Source organism: Xiphophorus hellerii, chromosome 8 (genome assembly GCF_003331165.1).
Source record: "Xiphophorus hellerii strain 12219 chromosome 8, Xiphophorus_hellerii-4.1, whole genome shotgun sequence".
Lineage (NCBI taxonomy): Eukaryota > Metazoa > Chordata > Actinopteri > Cyprinodontiformes > Poeciliidae > Xiphophorus > Xiphophorus hellerii.
The window spans coordinates 250,785-270,769 of record NC_045679.1 but is presented as its reverse complement, the minus strand read 5'-3'; the positions used below and the strand labels follow the sequence as shown (position 1 = coordinate 270,769).

At 48.1% G+C, this 19,985-nt stretch overlaps 3 protein-coding genes across 3 annotated transcripts; 1 reads left to right on the top strand and 2 right to left on the bottom strand.

The window, feature by feature from the left end:
• Positions 1-4: 4 nt before the first annotated feature.
• On the bottom strand, positions 5-4,966 carry hsdl2 (hydroxysteroid dehydrogenase like 2). Its single transcript, XM_032569235.1, has 11 exons — positions 4,835-4,966; positions 2,901-3,064; positions 2,714-2,812; positions 2,520-2,634; positions 1,569-1,672; positions 1,369-1,467; positions 1,090-1,284; positions 934-1,005; positions 680-823; positions 472-600; positions 5-396 (listed from the first exon to the last, which is right to left on the bottom strand). Exons 1-11 carry the CDS (start codon positions 4,849-4,851, stop codon positions 281-283), a joined length of 1,254 nt encoding a protein of 417 aa, XP_032425126.1. The 5' UTR covers positions 4,852-4,966; the 3' UTR covers positions 5-280.
• A 2,601-nt stretch (positions 4,967-7,567) lies between these two features.
• Positions 7,568-13,180, top strand: LOC116723961 (polypyrimidine tract-binding protein 3-like). Its single transcript, XM_032569207.1, is given in 14 exon segments — positions 7,568-7,708; positions 8,463-8,526; positions 8,614-8,780; positions 8,913-9,061; positions 9,063-9,288; positions 9,378-9,488; positions 9,569-9,728; positions 9,828-9,887; positions 10,293-10,405; positions 10,483-10,516; positions 10,587-10,679; positions 11,151-11,373; positions 11,603-11,680; positions 11,749-13,180. Coding segments are annotated over 14 exon segments (1,752 nt in total). The 3' UTR covers positions 11,882-13,180.
• On the bottom strand, positions 12,984-19,793 carry ugcg (UDP-glucose ceramide glucosyltransferase). The gene is made up of 10 exons (XM_032569236.1): positions 19,696-19,793; positions 17,766-17,910; positions 17,396-17,498; positions 16,463-16,564; positions 16,193-16,305; positions 15,941-16,119; positions 14,557-14,643; positions 14,380-14,487; positions 14,221-14,299; positions 12,984-14,149 (listed from the first exon to the last, which is right to left on the bottom strand). The coding sequence occupies exons 1-10, from the start codon at positions 19,791-19,793 to the stop codon at positions 13,979-13,981; spliced, it is 1,185 nt and encodes a 394-aa protein (XP_032425127.1). The 3' UTR covers positions 12,984-13,978.
• Between the last annotated feature and the right edge of the window lie 192 nt (positions 19,794-19,985).

Genomic DNA, 19,985 nt, shown 5'->3' with positions numbered 1-19,985 from the left:
GATGCCAATTTGATTCCTTTATTTTCTGTTACCATGGCAACACAATCAGCTGTTAGGGTAAGAAAATCAGTTCCTGTGAAACATCCAGACGGCTCAAAGCGGCTGGCGCCGTTACCGTCGGTTACGGACGGATCGGCGGGATCCTGTTCATCGTCATGGCAACAGCTATGAGTTATACCGGGGTGTGAGTTCGTTGTTAAAGCAACATGAACAGCTAGAAAAGGTGAGGAGGAGGAGCCTTTCCCCCGGTGGGCGGGGCCTTTCCCACGTGGGCGGGGCCTCACAGCTTGGCCTTGTTCATGCGGCCCATCAGCTTCTCCAGCTTGATGGCGAGCGTCATGTCGCCTTTGATGCGCAGCTTCCCCGTCATGAAGGCCATGGTCGGCTTCAGCTGACCTGCGGGAACAGCAGGCGGCCGTTACCATGGAGACAGCACCAGCAAGGCGCCTGCGTCCCGTCGCTTCAACTCACCTGCAAACATCTTAGTGAAGTCGCCGGAGTCCATCGTCATGACGACGTCGGCCTCGGCGGGGGGCTCCCCCTGACCCGCGCTGCCGGAGCCGCTCTTCAGGTCCAGGAACCAGACGCCGCTGTGACCTCCTGATACGGGCAGGAAGACGTTACAGGAAGACGCCAGCTGACGACCGGAAACCATATATGGACGTTCACTTCCTGTTACCTGAGAGGTCGAAGCGGTACACGCCCTGAGTCGCCTTGACGACGTCCTCGTTGATGACGCCTCTGATGATGTCAAAGGTGTTTTCTATTGGTCCACCAGAACGGGGCGTGTCCGAGGGCGGCGCTTTGAAGGCCGGCGTTGCCCCTGGCAACAAGATACTACAGATTAGCACTGTAGTATCTCATAGTACCCTCTACTAGTCTACAGAACCCATCAGTACCCTGCAGTACCCTGCAGTACCCAGCAGTACTCACCATGCTGCTCCATCTGTTTGACCAGAGACTCCGGCGCTTCGTCCAGGAAGAAGTCTGGCAGCAGCGGGTGGCCTGTGGACCAATCAGAGGCTCCGTCAGCGTCACATGTGTCTCACCTGTGACGCTGACGTCACACAGGTGAGAGGTGGGACTCACCTGGCTGGACGGCGTACTGGTCAAAGTCTTTGACGCCTTGCTCCTTGAGGATGTCCTCGTCCACCAGGAAGTGACCCGTGTAGTCCTTGGGCTTGGACAGAACGGCGTAGGCGGCGTCCGCCATGATGTCCGCAGTACGGCACTGCTTCCCGACGCCGTCGCCTCCCAGCATGTCCATGGCTGCTGTCTGGATCGCTATGGTAACAGAAGGGTGGGGTTAGCATGAAGGGGTGGAGCCTGCTAGCATGCACCGCTCCCAGGAGTTGCTAACGTTCTGACCAGTTCTGGGCCACAGGGCGTTGACGGCAATTTGACCTCTGAACTCTTCGGCCATTCCCAGGACGCACATGGACATGCCGTACTTCGCCATCGTATACGCTGCCAAACGACAACACAAATTACTGATGAGGAGGCGGGGCTTCCAGACGGTTTCCACGGCTACATGGAGGGGGGGGGAGTCATCTGGTTTCTATGGTTACCGGTGTGGTTCTTGAACCAGACGGGGTTCAGGTTGAGGGGCGGCGACAGGTTCAGGATGTGAGGACGGCGACTCTTCAGCAGGTGGGGGATGACCAGCTTTGACCTGAGAGGCACAAACACGGCTCGTTAAGGGCCGCTCGTTAAACACGGCTCGTTAAGGGCCGCTCCTTAAACACGGCTCGTTAAGGGCCGCTCGTTAAGGGCCGCTCGTTAAACACGGCTCGTTAAGGGCCGCTCCTTAAACACGGCTCGTTAAGGGCCGCTCGTTAAGGGCCGCTCCTTAAACACGGCTCGTTAAGGGCCGCTCCTTAAACACGGCTCGTTAAGGGCCGCTCCTTAAACACGGCTCGTTAAGGGCCGCTCCTTAAACACGGCTCGTTAAGGGCCGCTCCTTAAACACGGCTCGTTAAGGGCCGCTCCTTAAACACGGCTCGTTAAGGGCCGCTCCTTAAACACGGCTCGTTAAGGGCCGCTCCTTAAACATGGCTCGTTAAGTCCGCTCGTTAAGGGCCGCTCCTTAAACACGGCTCGTTAAGGGCCGCTCCTTAGCAGACAAACTGCATGTTAATGTTGAAAATTAATAATCCTGTTTCGCTTTCTCTTTTAGCTGTATACTCGTACATATACCCACACAGTAAAGCTAAGACTAAAGGAAATGACACGTTGGGGAACGCTCCTCAGGGCGTAGCTTAGATAGAGGCCAACACAAGGAACTAGCTATTGTTCGGGGCCATTTTGCTCTGTTAGCTCATCAGGATAGCATGCTAATGGACCAGCTGGACTCTCAAACATCAGAACCTAACGGAGAACCGACCATTCTCCACTGTAATTTAGTGTTTATCGTATTTGTGGCACTTTGAACATTAACTCCTGAAATTTCAGGAAGATTGCATTTGGGTTCCCAGTGCTCCCAGTGCTCCCAGTGCTCCCAGTGCTTCCAGTGTTCCTACGTCAGGTATGTTCCTCTCAGGTTGATCCCCAGCATCAGGTCCACCTTCTTCATGGGCGTCTCCAGCGTTCCCGTCAGGCTGATGGCGCTGGCGTTGTTCACCAGGATGTCGATGCCTGCCAATCACAAACGATATCAGTGATGATGTCACAGCTAAGAGATGACATCATGGTGAACCAACCAATCGGATTTTACCTCCAAACGTTTCCACGGCTTTCTGAACGGCCGCTCCGATCTGCTGCTCGTCCCGGATGTCGACAACGCAGGGCAGCGCCTTCCCTCCGGCCGCCTCCACTGGGACACACGGCAGTAACTGGTCATGATGGGACGCAGACTGGAAAGTTCCGGACTGAACTGGAACGGATCCAGCACCTCTCCTCACCTTCATCTGCCGCTGTGAAGATGGTTCCAGGAAGCTTCGGGTGCGGCTCGGCCGTCTTGGCGGCGATCACCACGTTGGCGCCGTCCCGAGCGGCTTTGAGGGCGATGGCCTTCCCGATGCCGCGGCTCGCTCCCGTGATGAAGAGCGTGCAGCCGGCGAGCTTCCTGTGGGGCGACAGCAGCTCCGTGACATCATCACTACTAATAACTGACCCTGCTGCTGTGTGCGGCTGGTTAATGACAGAATCATCTAGAATCTTCTCCTTTCAGCTCCGCCACAAACATCCTGCAGGTCAGAGAACATTTTTATTAATATTTTTAAAATGACAGCAGCACCAACGAAACGTTTTGCTGCACAAACGCAGTCGAGTTGATTGACACCAATTTGGTGCCCCCGTCATGGGGGGGTCAAAGGTCAGCCAGGACATGGACGTTAGCTGCCACATTAGCGACCTTTTCATGTTGCTTCTAGCAGTACCATCTTTAGAATTGTATTTGAAATGTAATCAATTACAAATTTATTGATGGAACTTGACTTAATGATTGATTCTATATTGTTTTTGATTCTGTGTTTGTAATGATGTAAAGCACTTTGAAATGCCTTGCTGCTGAAATGTGCTATACAAATAACATTTGATTGATTGATTGATTGATTGATCTTCTTTCAGAACCAAACCGACTCTGCTACAGAGATCCAGTGGCTGTGCTGCAGCTCCCTCTAGTGGTTTTCTGGTGGAGCTGTTGGATCTTATGCTCTAAATGACTAAACAATCTTAATAAAGTCTGGTGCTAAACTAACCATCAGGATGCCAGGCCCAACCGGATCAGAACTAATCAGAGAGAAGAGCAACATGGAGGGACCTGAAGCTGGGATGAAACATCAGGAGCTGATGGAGAGAGGGTCACACAAGACTGCCCCCTGCTGGGTGGAGCATTAATCTGCTGCAGCTTCAGACGGAGACAAACTAATTTCATCCATCCATCCATTTTCTAACACCTGGTCAGGAGGAGCTGCTGCCTCTCCGGCCAACGTTCTGGGCGAGAGGCGGGGTCACCTGGACAGGTCGCCAGTCTGTCACAGGGCAACACAGAGACAGACAGGACAAACAACCATATACACACACACACACACACACACACACACACACACACACACACACACCTAGGGAGAATTTAGAAAGACCAATTAACCACAGTCATGTTTTTGCACTGTGGGAGGAAACCCAGCATGCACAGGAAGAACATGCAGACTCCACGCAGAAAGACCCCGGGCCAGAAATCGAACCCAGGACCTTCTTGCTGCCAGGCAGCAGCGCTACCAACTGCACCACTGTGCAGCCCACACAACAATTTAAATACATAAATTATTAAAATTAAAATAAAAGCAGAGCCCTACCATTATTAAGCATTTCATATTACCTACAGCAATAACTAGGTCTGATTTACTATACAATTTAATTTTGTTCGTTCAACATTTTTGACTTTTTGGTCTTTCATAATAAAAGCCTCGACAGAGCAGCAATACTGCCAGTTTTTATTTTGAAGGAGCTTTTAATAATTTTTAAGGAGCTGTTAATTTTTTCTATCTTCATATTATTTAAAAACATCCAAACTAAACACATTCATCATTTTCATGTCAAAACATTCATCTAACAACCGGGAATCTGATTTAAAAAGAAAAAAACACCGGAAGCGCTGTTAGCCACGCAGCTAACAGAAATTAACTGACGCTAACAGCTCGAACCGAACTTCATTCAAATAGTTTAACCAAGTTAAACTGCCTTGCTCAAAGGTCAGTGGGCAGAAGGAGCAGAACCGAGTCAAACCCGGAATTACAATCAGAACCGCTCCTGTGTCAGTTCTGCTCTGGAAAACCTCAGAGTTACTGGTACTTGCTGGTTTCGGACTCGGTTCTGACCCGGAGCTCAAACTCACCCCGAATTCTGCAGCATGACGATCCCAGAGCAGAAAACTAGCAAACACCAGCAGCGACTCTTCTTCACCTTTCACCCACTTCACAGACCCGTCACACCGGATGTTACGTCTTATTAACATCCGAGTTGTTCAACAAAGATCTTCTCTGAACAGGATGCCTGACTGCTGTAGTCGCTCTGTAGTTTCTCTGCAGCAGAAGGTTCAAATTCAAAAATACGTTATCAATCCCAAAGGGAAATTAAATACAATTATTTCTGTAAGTCGTTGTGTGTTGGACGATGAACGGCGCATATGTAGTTAAAATAAATATTCATTATTACTAGAAGAGTTTCCCTTCCGTTAATATGATCAAGTTCTTCCATAAATCATTAAAACTGAAGTTATTATTTTTGGACCTAAAGAGGAACGATCTAGAGTTATAGATCTAGAGCTATAGATCTAGAGTTATAGATCTAGAGCGATAGATCTAGAGTCAATGCACAGCTTCAGTTATTACAACTAAAACCAGCGATCAGCCCGAAACCTGGGAGTAGTGATGGACTCTGACCTGAACCTCCAGAGCCACATAAAGACAGTTACAAAGTCGGCCTTCTATCACCTGAAGAACATTTCCAGGATTAAAGGACTAATGTCTCAGCCAGATCTAGAGAAACTCATCCATGCCTTCATCTTCAGTCGTATTGATTATTGCAACAGCGTCTTCACAGGTCTGTCCAACAAATCAATCAAACAGCTGCAGCTGATCCAGAATGCTGCTGCTGGCGTTCTGACTAAAACCAGGAAGATAGAGCACATAACACCAGTTCTAAAGTCCCTCCACTGGCTCCCTGTAGCTCAAAGAATAGACTTTAAAATCCTGTTGTTAGTTTATAAATCACTGAACGGCTTAGCACCACAATACATTAAAGATCTGCTGCTGTTGTATCAACCTTCCAGACCTCTCAGGTTCTGGTTCTGGTTCTGCTCTGCATCCCCAGAACCAGAGCCAAACGAGGAGAAGCAGCTTTCAGCATCTATGCACCACAAATATGGAACAAACTTCCAGAAAACTGTAAAACAGCTGAAACAATGACTTCTTTTAAATCTCCACTAAAAACCCACCTGTTTAGGATTGTATTTGAAATGTAATCAATTACAAATTTATTGATGGAACTTGACTTAATGCTGTGTTTTGATTATTGATTCTATATTGAAATTGCACAAACATCCGTGAGGGACGACGGAGTCCCAGCTCAGTGAAAGAGGTGAACGGATCCTGGTGCCAGAAGCCATTAAAATGCTGTTTACATGGTTTTAAACTGTGTGATTGTGAGAGGGAATAAAAATAGCAACATGTATTTTGTTCCATATAACACAGTAGGAGTGTAACAGGTAAACCTTTATGGATGCAAACTCCACTAAAAACCCACCTGTTTAGGATTGTATTTGAAACGTAATTAATTACAAATTTATTGATGGAACTTGATTTAATGCTGTGTTTTGATTATTGATTCTATATTTCATTGTGTTTCTGTGTTTGTAATGATGTAAAGCACTTTGAAATGCCTTGCTGCTGAAATGTGCTATACAAATAAAATTTGATTGATTGATTGATTGATTGATTGATTGATTGATTGATTGATTGATTGATTGATTGATTGATTAAACTCAGGGAGGAGGGCTGAAGTCAACCTGGTTCTTCTCTGACCTATAGCTTTAAAGCCCAGCTAGTGATGAGACGTTTCCTGATAAAACAGTAAGAGCAGCACAACACATTTTTACTCAATTTAAAAGTTAATTATCAAGTCAAAATTATCCATCCGAGAAATTATTTGAATAAAACAGTATCTTTGGGGGAAAAAGGCAACTGGTCACTTGATCTTATTTAAAAATGAAAATGGTTTAATTAGACAAAGAAAAATAAAAAATGATCAGCAAAATCTGGGATTTTAAGGACTAAAATGAAAAAAAGTTATGAATGTAAATAATTACAAAATTATACATTTGAAGCAGAAGAAGCACTTTTACAAATACATACATAGAAATACAAAAAATAACTTAAAACTAAAGTGAAACAAACAAGACACAGCAGGCTCAGATATTTCTGTACAATTAGTATTTTTTATTTTGTATCACTTGGTTCTTGCTCTGGTTTTTTGTATTTGTATTTATTTTTGCTTATTTCTATTCCAAATATTTGAATTACCTAACTTATGATTTTTCATGTTTTTTAGTCAATTTAATTTCAAAACGTATAATTGTATCCATTTTATTTTTTTTCATCAGTTTTTGGCTGTAAATTATGCAATTACTTTTTTAATAGCTTATGCTGAATTTTATCTTTTTCTTTCAAAATTATGTTCCTGTTTAGCTTCAAATTTCTCTTCCTTAATATACTTTTGATGCTTGAGTTTTTATTTAGTGTTTTTAATCTTTATGTTAAATATTTCTTAATTAGTACATTTTTTTGTTTTATATTTCAATGTGAAGTTCATTATCTTGTTTAAAAAATTTTCAATTTTTTCATGATTTTTTTTATTTTTTCTATACATTTCAATAAAATGTCATTCTGTTTAGAAAATATTTGACAGGAATTATAATTTACTTATAGTTTTTATTGTTCTTTACTGGCAGTATGTTATTTAATATGTTAACCTTTTAAGATTTAATGTGCTTCTTTATTTTAATAGATATCTTGCATTTTTCTGGTCTTTACTCTTTATTTTTAATACTGAGGCGTGTCCAGCCGCCGCCATGTTGTCCAGTGACGTCATCAACCAGGAAGTGAGCTCGCGGGTCTCTGTGGCAGCGGCTGAGGCTCGCGGACCAAAACAGCTCTTCTTCCTCCTCATCATCATCATCATCCTCCGCCTCCTCCTCTCGGACCATGGACCGGTGAGAACAGGGCCCGTCCCGAACCTTCCCGAACCTTTCCGAACCCCGCGTCTCGTGCTTCCCGCTGGCTGAGCCCCACCTGCATCCCCCCTCCCCCTCCTGGTTCTGTTGTTTACCTGCTGGCGCTCGCGCTCCTTTCTCTGTTCGGAGTTCGGTGAACAAACGGCGTTGGGTGGACTGGCTAAAATCTCGCGATGCTTCGCCCTCAGATGAGACTGTAGATGTGATCAGGTAGTAGACTGGGCTCCAGTCAAACCAGTTTGAACCAGTTAGGCGTCAGGTAGTTACTGGAGGAGAAAATATCCGGGTCCTGGCGGTTTCTGATCCGACTGGGTTCATAACCCTTACCTGGTTCCGGTTCCGGTTCGGACCTGACTGTTAAAGAACGTTCTCCAGGACCACAGAACTGAACCGGAACCTCTCTGTGGGTCTGCTCGTTAACAGGTAGCAGGTGAATAAAGTGGTTCCGACCCGTGTGGGCGGAGTCTCACAGGTGAACTGTTGGAGGGAGCGTGGCCGGTTTTGGTTCTGAAGGTTCTGTTAGGTCTCAGTCACCTGGTCAAAGTGGGTTCAAACCCTCTGCTGCCGGTTCTGATGAGCCGAACCGGATCCTCATCGACCCAGCCGGGTCTGATCAGGGAAGCAGGCTTACCTGACAGATCAGAATCTGATCAGAACCCGATCAGAATCTGATTGAAGGTCTCCTGCTGATGCAGTCAATGACTCACCTGAGTGTTCACCTTTTTACCTGCAGGAGTCAACGCTCAGATCACCTGTTGGTTGCTGTGAGAACATGAGCTCCGCCCACCTGTCCACAGGTGAGTCGTCCATCTTCAGCCTCCTCCTGTCCTCTGGGACGCTGTCTTCACCTTCAGGTGTCTCCTCACCTGTTCCTTTGTTTCCAGTGGATGGCACTGATAGGCTGTGTGTTTCTGAGCGTGCTCAGTGCGTCCCTTCTCCAGTGCTGCACCTGCGGCAGCTACCTGCTGACACCTCTGAACAGGAAGTGGTCGACCTGGCACTTCCCTTCGGCAGAGTCTCCAAACTGATCACACTGAGGACCAAAAACCAGGTAACTGGTCCCAGTAGACCCAAAACCAGCTAACTGGTCCCAGTTGATCTGTCCTGTTTTTACTGAAGGACTGTAACTAATAATTTCTCTGGTTTTGGATTCATTGATAAACCTTTTTTTGCTTTTTTTCAGGCTTTTCTTGAGATGGCATCAGAGGAAGCTGCTGTTACCATGGTGAACTACTACACCTCAGCCCCACCCACCATCAGGAACCAGCCAGTCTTCATTCAGTACTCCACCCACAGAGAGCTGAAAACAGACAATCTGACCAATCAGGTGAAGAGGCCCCGCCCACTTTACTGTGCGCAACAACAGAGTGGGCGGAGCCTCAGCTAGTAATCTGTCTCCATACCAGCAGAGGGCGCTGCAGGCCATCAGCACGGCAGCAGTGCATTCTGGGAACATGGGGTTGTCAGAGGGGCGGGGCTTAATCCCTGCGCCCAGCGCGGTTCTGAGGATCATCGTGGAGAACCTGTTCTACCCGGTGACCCTGGAGGTCCTGCAGCAGGTCGGCGGGCCGCTCCGCTGCAGCTGGACTGGTTGTTTATCTGTTTGTTTATTTCTGTTTTTGTTTGTTTGTTTTTGTGTCGGGATCAGATCTTCAGTAAGTTTGGCTCCGTCCTGAAGATCATCACCTTCACCAGGAACAACCAGTTCCAGGCTCTGCTGCAGTTCAGCGACGCCGTCCACGCTCAGCACGCCAAGGCGGTGAGTCGCAGTCACACTGACGCATGTAGAGCGGGCGACCTGCAGGGGGCGCCGCCCACCAACACGCTGCTGTGTTTCAGTCTCTGGACGGCCAGAACATTTACAACGGCTGCTGCACGCTGCGCATCGACTTCTCCAAACTGAGCGCGCTCAACGTCAAGTACAACAACGACAAGAGCCGCGACTTCACCAGAGCCGACCTGCCGAGCGGAGAGTTGGACCCGGCCGGCGCCGCCTTTGGTGGGTGGAGCCTCCCGCACCTCCCTGCCCGGCCAGGAGGCGTCCACTCTCGCTGACTGTCTGTGGGCGGGGCTTCTGCTCCACCTATGTGTGTTTCAGGTGTAGCTCTGCCGCCATACGGAGCCGCGGCGTTCCCGCCCTCCTTCCACCAGCACACAGGTGAGTCACATGACCTGCAGGTGGGCGGGGCTTCGGTCACCTGCAATCAGACGCTATGGCATCACTCAGGATATTCAAGCACTTAGCTGCAGTTTGTCGTTTGAGCCACTAGATGTCACTGCATTCCAAAAAGTTTATATTTTTAAGTAAATGAAAACGATTTTATAAAAGTTTTTAAATTCAAAAGATATTCTGTGAATTAAAAAAAATCAGAAAGTAAATCCATTTAATTCTGATTTGAATTTCATAATCACTGGGTGAAATTTCTTCACTAATGTCTGATGTGAAAGTAATTCAAATAAAGAATATTATTTATTTATAAACTCAGTTAGTTGATGAATGTCTGACCCTGCTCCACCAGGGGGCGCCACCAGGTTACTGTCTCACCTGTGCACTCGTCCCCAGGTCTCCCCGTGACGGCGGTCCCCGGCTCGCTGATGTCCCCTCCTCGCATGGCGCTGCAGGTGGCGCCCCCTGCGGGCCACTCGGTGCTGCTGGTGTCCAACCTGGACCCGGAGGTGAGAGGTCACACGGTGATGCAGCAGTTGACCAATGGGAGCGCAGCGCTCTGACCTATGTGTGTTTGTGTCCACAGAGAGTTTCCCCCCACTGCCTCTTCATCCTGTTTGGTGAGACCGGCTGCCGTCATTCCGCCTGCACCCAGCAGGGGGAGCCTGACCTGCGATCTGTGTGTTTCAGGAGTTTACGGCGACGTCCAGCGAGTCAAGATCCTGTTCAACAAGAAGGAGAACGCGCTGGTCCAGATGAGCGACGCCACGCAGGCGCAGCTCGGTCAGAATCAGCTCTAAAGAAATAGATTTATTGTCTCTAAAATTCAGTCATGTTTTATAACCGGATCCTGGTTTTATTGAGTGACACGGTTTGTCTTTGAATGGACGGTTTCTGGATTTATTCTGACGAGAACAGAACAATGATATTTTTGGAACACTTTTCCTCTATATACAGTACAGACCAAAAGTTTGGACACACTTTCTAATTGAATTCAATGAGAAGGTGTGTCCAAACTTTTTGTCTGTAGTGAATACAGACCAAAAGTTTGGACACACAGTCGTGTCCAAACTTTTGGTCTGTACTGTATGTCCTAAATATATTTTGTAAAGTTTTATTATTTTAATTTTGTAAACAAAAAATTAATTTGAATTTGTTTCATTAGTTAGAATTTTTTCAACATACTATAATAACATTTATTTATTTCCTACATTTCTTGATGATATTCAGGTTTTTACATTGTTCTCTCTGCAGCGATGAGCCACCTGAACGGCCAGCGTCTCCATGGAAACGTGATCCGGGTGACCCTGTCCAAGCACCCAGTGGTGCAGCTGCCGCGCGGAGCGGCGGGGCCGGAGGAGCAGACGCTGACGCAGGACTTCTCAGGCTCCGCCCTCCACCGCTTCAAGAAGCCCGGCTCCAAGAACTTCAACAACATCTTCCCTCCATCAGCGACGCTGCACCTGTCCAACATCCCGTAAGGCCACACCCACTTCCTGCCTGCTGGGGCTCCGCCCACTTTCTGCCTGCTGCTGTGTGTTTTTGGTGAATTGTCGTGAACGTCTTTCTGTGTCTGTGTGTGTGTTTTTTTGGTGCATTGTGGGGACCGTCTATCTGTGTGTGTGTTTTTGGTGCATTGTGGGGACCGTCTATCTGTATGTGTGTTTTTGGTGCATTGTGGGGACCGTCTATCTGTGTGTGTCCAGGTCATCGGTGGGTGAAGACTCCCTGAAGGACCTGTTCTCCTCCAGAGGTTTTGCTGTCAAGGCCTTCAAGTTTTTTCAGTACGTACAGCTTCAAGTCTTCCTGTGTCTTGTCCATAAGCGGTGATATCACTTCCTGTGATCCCCAGGAAGGACAGGAAGATGGCGCTGCTGCAGCTGGCGTCGGTGGAGGAGGCAGTGGAGGCTCTGATCGCCCTTCACGACCAGCAGCTGGACCACAACCAGCACCTCCGGGTCTCCTTCTCCAAGTCCACCATCTGACCCCGCCCCTTCAGTCCAGCGGCCAATTGGACGGCAGGGCCTCCCCGCGCTGAGGGGGGCCGGACCGGCGGCCGGCCAGGCCTTGTTGCCATGGTTACGGATGTTCCTGAGCACATTCCTGAGCGGCGGCAGCGGAGCATTGTGGGTATTGGAGTCAGGACCAGGAGAACCGGAAACGTGTGCAGATGTTTTGGTTCCTGCTGAAACTTTTGAACTGAAACTGTTTTATTTGAACTCTTCATCATCCTCCTGCTGTTGTCTGACTGTCATCGACTTCATTTTGTTATTATTCCTGCTGTGGATGTTCGGGCTCTCCGTCTTTTGTGCCTTATTTTTCAGATTTTCTTACGGCCTGTAGGGGGCGCTCTGTGTGACTGTCTGGTGTGTTTCTGCTGTTGTGGGAGGTTTTTAATGTCGGCTCTATTTATACTGTATAATGTGATGCTGTTGAAGCCCCGCCCACTTGTGTGTGTGTGTGTGAGTTTACATGTTGAAACCTGAGCACCAATCCATCTGGCTGTCTCAGGGGTCAAAGGTCAGCACCGCCTCCATTTCTGGAGGGGTTAAACCAAGCCAACGTTTCTGTGCCTTTAAATTCAGGCAACCTGTTCCCATTATGACATCACTTCTTATCAGGTTCTGGTCAGGCCCGGTGAGACCGGAACTGGACTGAAGTTCGTTCCAATTATTTCTTATTAATCTCAGATTTATTTCCTGCTGAGACAAAAACACTAAAAGCTGTTAAACGTGGAGAAACAGGAAGTTCACTAATAATAAATCTGCTTTAATGATCTCATAAACCAGGAAATAAGCAGAAATATGACTCTACATCCAGGTAAAACATGTTTTATCACTATTTATTTACTGTAATATGACCTAAATAATCTGGATTATCATAATCCATTTTACCATCTAATTCTGAATCAAGTTCAGTTTTAATACAAATAAAAACGGATGTTCTGTCATGGATAAAAATAATTTATAAAAAAAAAATATTTACAGATATAAACAGACATGAAAATGATTTTATGAACATTTTGTGGCCTCCTGAATTTAATTATTTTATTTAAGTCATAATTTCACTACCATTTAATCTGTCTCACCCTGCTGGGCTTTTTTTTTTTTTACTTTGTGAATGTGTCTGATGGCTGTGACGTCATTGTGGGCGGGGCCTTGTTGCATGATGGGGGTGGAGGGGTCAGTCTGGACTCCAACACATAAAGTTTGTTAAATCTTCATTTATTCTGAAGGTGTGACAGGAAGTTGGAGCATGAATAAATAAATAAACCTTACAAATAATGGCTGCCGTGCGTCTGTCAAAGTCCCGCCCACAGCCTCTCCCATCAGCCAATCACAGCGTAATCGCTGACTGGAAACGGGTTATTGTCCTGGTCCGTGATTGGTCCGTTTACAGCAGGTGTTTGTAACAATGATAAACAAAATATACAAAAAAGACTCAAACATTCAGACGGGGTTCATCCGACATGATGATGTCATCACCGAACACCCGAGGGTGAGCACTCGTACACACACACACACACACACACAGCATGATGGACTGCAGCTGCAGAGAAATGTGTCACCTTTCCTTGTTTTGGTCCGGTTCTGTTGAAATGTTTGGACCTTCAGAATAAAGGAGTCATTTAATTACAGCGCTGCTGGCCTCTGATTGGTCGACTGCTATGACCCTTTCAGAGTCCGGTGGGGCGTTTGAGTAACCTCTCCAAGTAACTCAATTTTTTCTCAGACCCATAAGTCACATGACCACCAGGGGGCGCTGTAAGTCACGTAGGTGGATTAGAAGTGTATCAGATTTCCTGTGGATTCCAAAGTAAAAGTCTTGTTGCTGCTCTGATTTCCTGGAAGTTATAAGCAGTGAGGACCAATGAGAAGTCAGAGTGGCTGGTACTCTGTCCTGGTTGGCTGATCAGAGCTCAGGTGTGTCGTTCTTCGGTGCTGCGCTGTGACTGACTTGTTTTATTTTTAGCACCAACAGAAACATAAATAGTTAAAAAACACGCACACACAGACTGCCTCATATAAAACCATCAGTCTCTGCTGCCTCTGTAACAGGCGGGCGGCTGGTAACCATGGTAACTACACATCCAGGATCTCCTCGGCGGTGCCGCCGCAGCGGAGCCGGTACCGACCCGTTCTCCAGCTGATGGTGGGGTCCCATAGTGCCGACAGGAAGATCTGCACCGACATGGACTCCCTGATGAACCACGCCACGGCGAAGTCCAGCTTGGAGAAGCTCAGGGCGCCGCCCTGCAGGTGAGCTCATCAGTCAGCCGGCCTAACACAACTCCAACACTTACACCCTTTCACCTTTGACCCACCTGGACTCCCGTCAGCTGGATGTAGTCGGCGATGAACCAGGCGAGGCAGTGACACATGAAGAAGACCATCATGTCCCACCTGTAGCACACAGACCAATCAGAAAAGAGAACCTCCTGCCACAGCTCGAAGTCCTGCCCCCGCTCTGTGATTGGCCGTACCTGAAGACGTGATGTGCAGCCCAGCCGATGATGAGGCTGGCCAGGAAGCACTCAGAGACGGGCTCTAGGACGGTGGCAGGAACCATGTTGATGCGCAGCTTGGTCCACCTGGTTCAGAAAATTTATTAACATGCCACTACGGACACGCAGCCAATCAGGCGTCAGCCTGCCACTCACCTGATCATGCGGGACTGGAACTGACCAATGGAGTAGGAGCCAGAGTTCTGCAGCGCCACCTGCGTCGCCATGGAGAACTTCCATCCTCTGAGGAGAGGTAAGTGCTAATATCAACAATCTAACGCCAACATACCAATATACTAATGTTAACATGCTAATGCCAATGTGCTAATGTAGGGTGCCCATATTTTACTTTGGGAAAACCAGGGGGGGGGCTCTAAAAGCGGGGCAACTCCATACATTTGCGCTTTGGTGGCGCACTGACAGCCACGCTATCTACCTTCTGATTAACAACAGGGCTGCCCGCACTGACGCGGCTCAGGGATTACGTGACACGCAGCGCCGTGCGCAGGGCCCTAGTGCCTGTAAATTTAATGGTCCAATGAAGGAAATTTAAAAAAACAGGACATTTCGGAAATGTCACAAGAAATCTGTGACTTTAGCCGAAGAGCTTTCGCCCCTGGCTGCTTTCGCGCGCTTTGCTGAATTCACTTGCACTTGCAGGTCGTTGGCACCTTTATTTGCCACAGACACATAAGTACCTGCCTTACACGTCAAACACTCCGCCTCATAGGGATCACGACCTTGACGAAAGCACGGGAATCTTTTCTTTAATTCCTCCGTAAACGTACACTTTCGTTTAGGCATTTTTGCCGTAGAATCGGCGGACACACATGTGCTATCGCCTGTCACACTTAAGGTTTAACTAGTCTAGCGGCCAGTGTACAAGTCAACTCAGCTATCTTTACTTTTCCCACACACACTCGCACACATAATGCAACGTGATTGGATTTGGGGAGAAGGGCGTGACTAATTTGTCATACAAAGAAACCTGGAATGGAGTAGTGGAACGGAGTGGCAATGTAATCACAATGCACTGTAAGCTATGTAATGTGTTTTGAGGCAGTTGACCAAAATCCCGGACGATTTTTAAATTCCCCCCGGACATCTTTTTAGGTCTGAAAAGTAGGACATGTCCGGGAAAAAGAGGACGTCTGGTCACCCTATGCTAATGGTAACATGCTAATATCAATGATCTATCGCCAACATGCCAATATACTAATGTTAACATGCTAATGCCAATGTGCTAATTCTAACACGGTAATTCTAATGTGCTAATGGTAACATGTTAATAACACTAATGCTAACATGCAAATATCAACATTCTAATGCTAATATGCTAATTATAATGTGCTAATGGTAACATGCTAATATCAACACTAATGCTAACATGCTAATATCAACATTCTAATGCTAACATACTAACACCCATGTGCTAATGCTAATATCCTAATACTTAGTCACTAATACTGAGGTGTTAAAGCTGACGAGGGCACGGTAACATGCCACTGCTAACATGCTAATGCTAACCCCCAGTGCTAACCTGTCGGCGATGGCCTTGGCCATGAAGTAATCCTCGGCGATGTACTGGGCGAAGGCCACCAGCCCCCCCGCCTGGTCCAGAACATCCTTCCGCATCAGACACGACATTCCCGTCACGCACTTGATCCCTGTCACGTTGGCCGAGATGTAGGAGCGGGGGTGAGACGTCCCGAAGTACACCTGCACACAGGAGGGCGGCGGTCAGCGCCGGGTCCTGCCGCTCGGCCGCTGACCTCTGACCCTGTGACCTCACCTGCTCCAGCGTCGCGGCGAAGCCTTGACGGTCGGCGACGTACGGCAGCCCGTGGACCAGACCCACCTTCTCTGTCATCTGATTGGTCAGGTCGGTCAGAGTGTCGGGTTTCACTGTGGGACAAAAGGGGGCGGAGTCACAAGCTGCTGGGGGCGGAGCCTGAGCCATACCTGGACCCAGCCGGGTCCCACCACCATGTCTCCAACAGAGCATCAGACTCCACACAGAGAGCCTCTCTCAGCTGGTTCTGGTTCCGGTTCCGGTTCTGACCTCGGATGCCGCTGTCACAGATCCACACCAGTCCGTACTTGGCTGCTTCGTATCCGGGCATCAGGTTGTTGATCTTGGGGTTGATCCCGACCTTCTTCCCACCTGAGGAAGAGAGAAGGATGATGAGAGAGGAGACAGGAAACAGGAAACAAACAATAGCAACAGGAAGCAGGAAGTCCTTAGCTGTGTCAGTATCAGAGTTTACATCCTTCACGAATAAACGACGACAGGAAGAGAAAAGCAGTGAATTCGGACAGGCAGGTCTGGCCTCCACCCACTGTCTCCGCCCACCTCAACGTAACTCATGTTGCCTAGCAACCATGACAGCTGACGCTCAGAGCGGCGAAGAGAAAAACAACAGAGCCGAAGTTTGTTTTTCAGTCATGTAGTCTGATTTCTGTATTATTCTTCAACTTTATAGTAAAGTCTGTTCACAGTAAAAAATAAATCTGTTAGATTCTAAAATGTTCAAACATGTATTGCACATTTCTACCAGGAATAAATATAAGCAAATTATTCATTTACAAATATAATACTCTCCAAATCTCAGATAAAACATTACAGTTAAATAAACCTGTTATCTTTGAAGGCTTAACTTTAATCAACCAAACCGATTTGATCAGGAATCAATGAAATACTTTAAACATTTTACAGCTAGATGTTACCTGTCTGAATAATATCGGTGTTTAACTTCCACTCACTGGGGAAAGTTAGCAGGAGTTTTTACAACACGGCGTTCTGTAAGCCGAACCCGGAGCTGACATCCCCAAACCTCACAGCAATACTGGAATTACATTGTAATTACTATGGACCCGCAATGAATCATGGGATATGCTGGGCGGTGAAGGACACACCGGACCCATCCGTCAAACCTGGGGAAAAGACGGACGCGTTTGAACGAGTCTTAGAGTTGGGACTCGGCTCCTGACCCACCGATGAACAGTCCGGCGTCCACGTTGGGATACTTTCCCAGCAGCTTCTTGCAGACGTCCACAGCCGGGTCGTCCTGGTCCTGGACACACAGCAGGATCTCGTACTGAAACACACACACACACACACACACACCTGAGAACCAGAGCCAGCTCGTTAAGGCTCCTCGTTAAGAAGGACTCCAGCTGGTTCCGTCCAGGAAGTTCCTCACCAGCAAGAAAACAGGAAACACTGAATGCTGACTTCCTGTTAGCTCAGTTTGGAGGAACCAAGAACAGTTCAGTTGGAGTCCAAATTGTTCTGAACTGAACTATTTTGTTCAATCCTTAGCAGTGGGGTGAGGTTAGTGTGGGGTCAGGGGTCAGGTGCTGACCTTGGGGTAGTCCAGGGTGAAGAAGGTCTCCAGGTTGGAGATCAGGTTGGGGTCGACGCCCTTCAGCGGCTTCAGCAGAGAAACGCCCAGGACCTGAGCAAACGGCTGCTTGACCTCTGACCTCTTCCTATGGAGGTGGAGACGCCTGGAACACAGAGGTCAGAGGGCAACAATAAGTCTCACATTAACAACAGCTGGTCTACAGACAAGTTGTCTCATTGGCTGAGAGTCACAGCAGGGAGCCAATCAGAGGACAGGTAGGTCAGTTGGTGTGTGTGTGTGTGTGTGTGGTCCTGCAGCTCTGAGGATGCCTCTGTGATGGACAGGGAACCAGAACCAGAACCAGAACCAGAACCAGCAGGCCGTTTCTACATCAGGACTTTGACTCGTTAACTTTGATTAATTAATTGAATGGATTTCATTGCAGTTAAACCCTTTTTTTTTTTGTTGCTATGTATTTCACATTGCTGAGCAGGAACCTTTGTATTCATGTGTTTCTGGTACGCCTGTAAATCTGACGCACAGCTACGGCCGCTAACAGCAGCTTCTCTCGGTTAGTTTGTGTTTCTAATCGATCTGATTGGACGTTGGAAAACACTACTGCTGTGTCCAAGTTGTGCTAAAAGGAGTTAGCCTATCAGTGAAGCTATGCTAGCCTAGAATAGCATCTTAATGCTAACATGTACCAGCTAACGCTAATTTCTAACGAAGCTGAATGAATGATCAGAACTTCCTGATCTTCGGTCCGATCTGAAGCTCAGAAAGAGTTTGGACTGAAAGTCCTGCATGGTTCCAGTCCAGCCACTAGCATGCCGTTCAGAACCACCAGTACAGGTTCTACTGGGCTCTACTGGGCCGGACTGGATCTCAGCCTACATGCATTAACGTTTGCCCTCCAGATGACTTTCAACAGGAAACTGGATGCTTCATTTCCTCCTGCTGGAGAAGAGCAGCTGTTCTCCTAGTGTTCCTGAGGCTCTGCTGACCTCTGACCTCCTTGAACCTGGTGAGCCAATAAGTCCAGGATGAATATGAAGGGGGGCCTGAAGCAGCAGGAAGTGATGAAGTAGTTCTGCCGTGTTGCTCTCTCAGCTTCCTGCAGGTAAGCGCGTTGCCATGGTGATCAGACCACCTGCTCTGGTGCCTCAGAAACACCTGGTGAAATGTTGCTGTGGGACGATCTCCAGTAGCAGTCAGTACTGCAACGACTCTAACATGCTAACAGCTCAATGACGTCATCAGCTGCTGCTGAGGCTGGAGTAGGGGATGTGACCTACTCTCTGTATCCATGGAGATACTCAACACCTGGTTGCCATGGTTACACATAATAGCAACTGTCTGCAGGTAAAAACTCAGAACAAAACTCCTTCCAGCTGCCCAGCATCCAGAACCAGAGGGGGTAATCAACCATTCAGCCTGGATAATAATGAACTAAAGTCCAGTAAAAGAACCAATCAGAACCATCAGGTTCTCCAGACCCGGTTCGGTCCAGAGGACAACCCACCATCACCGACTCATCATGACTCTACTCCGGTAATCTCCACCTCTGCAGTTTTGCGCAATAAGCATCAAATCTGTTCAGAAAGTCCGGCACCGAACCGCAGAATGATGACGTAATAGGTGAGTAATTAAGTCTTTATTGCAAACTGACACCAACGGCTGAGGATGAAACAAAACTAACATCGTAGGAAGCTCGCCAAATGTAACCGGAACGAACTGATTCTAAGCCCAATCTGAACACCTCACAGAACCGATTTAAGCTCGACTCAGTCCCTGAAGCCGCAGATCCCCGGGAGTTCGGCCCGCTTACACCGGGCCCGGTGGGGTGGTTCTGACCCGGGTTCGGAGCTAAACGCTCAGCAGTCCCCCGAACATTTAATTTATCCGCAGCAGTTGCTAGCAGCTAGCTGTTAGCTGAGCGGTTACTCACACATAGATGATGGACATGAAGTGCATGAGCCACAGAACCGCGAACAGAACCAGGCCGAACACCGAGAAGCCCTGCAGGGCCACATCCAGCGGGGCCATGCTGCTCCGGGGTCCGGGGCGACGCGGGGCTGGCAGGCCGCCTCGGGTCGCTCTGGCTCCGGTCGGACGGCGACCAGCTGACCGGCCTCACAGCGGAGGGAAGAGGCGGGTGTGTTCAGGCCGGAGATCGGGCCTCCTGCCGGGTACAGGGAACAGGAACCAGTGCGGGGTTTGGAGCTCCACCAGGCGGGA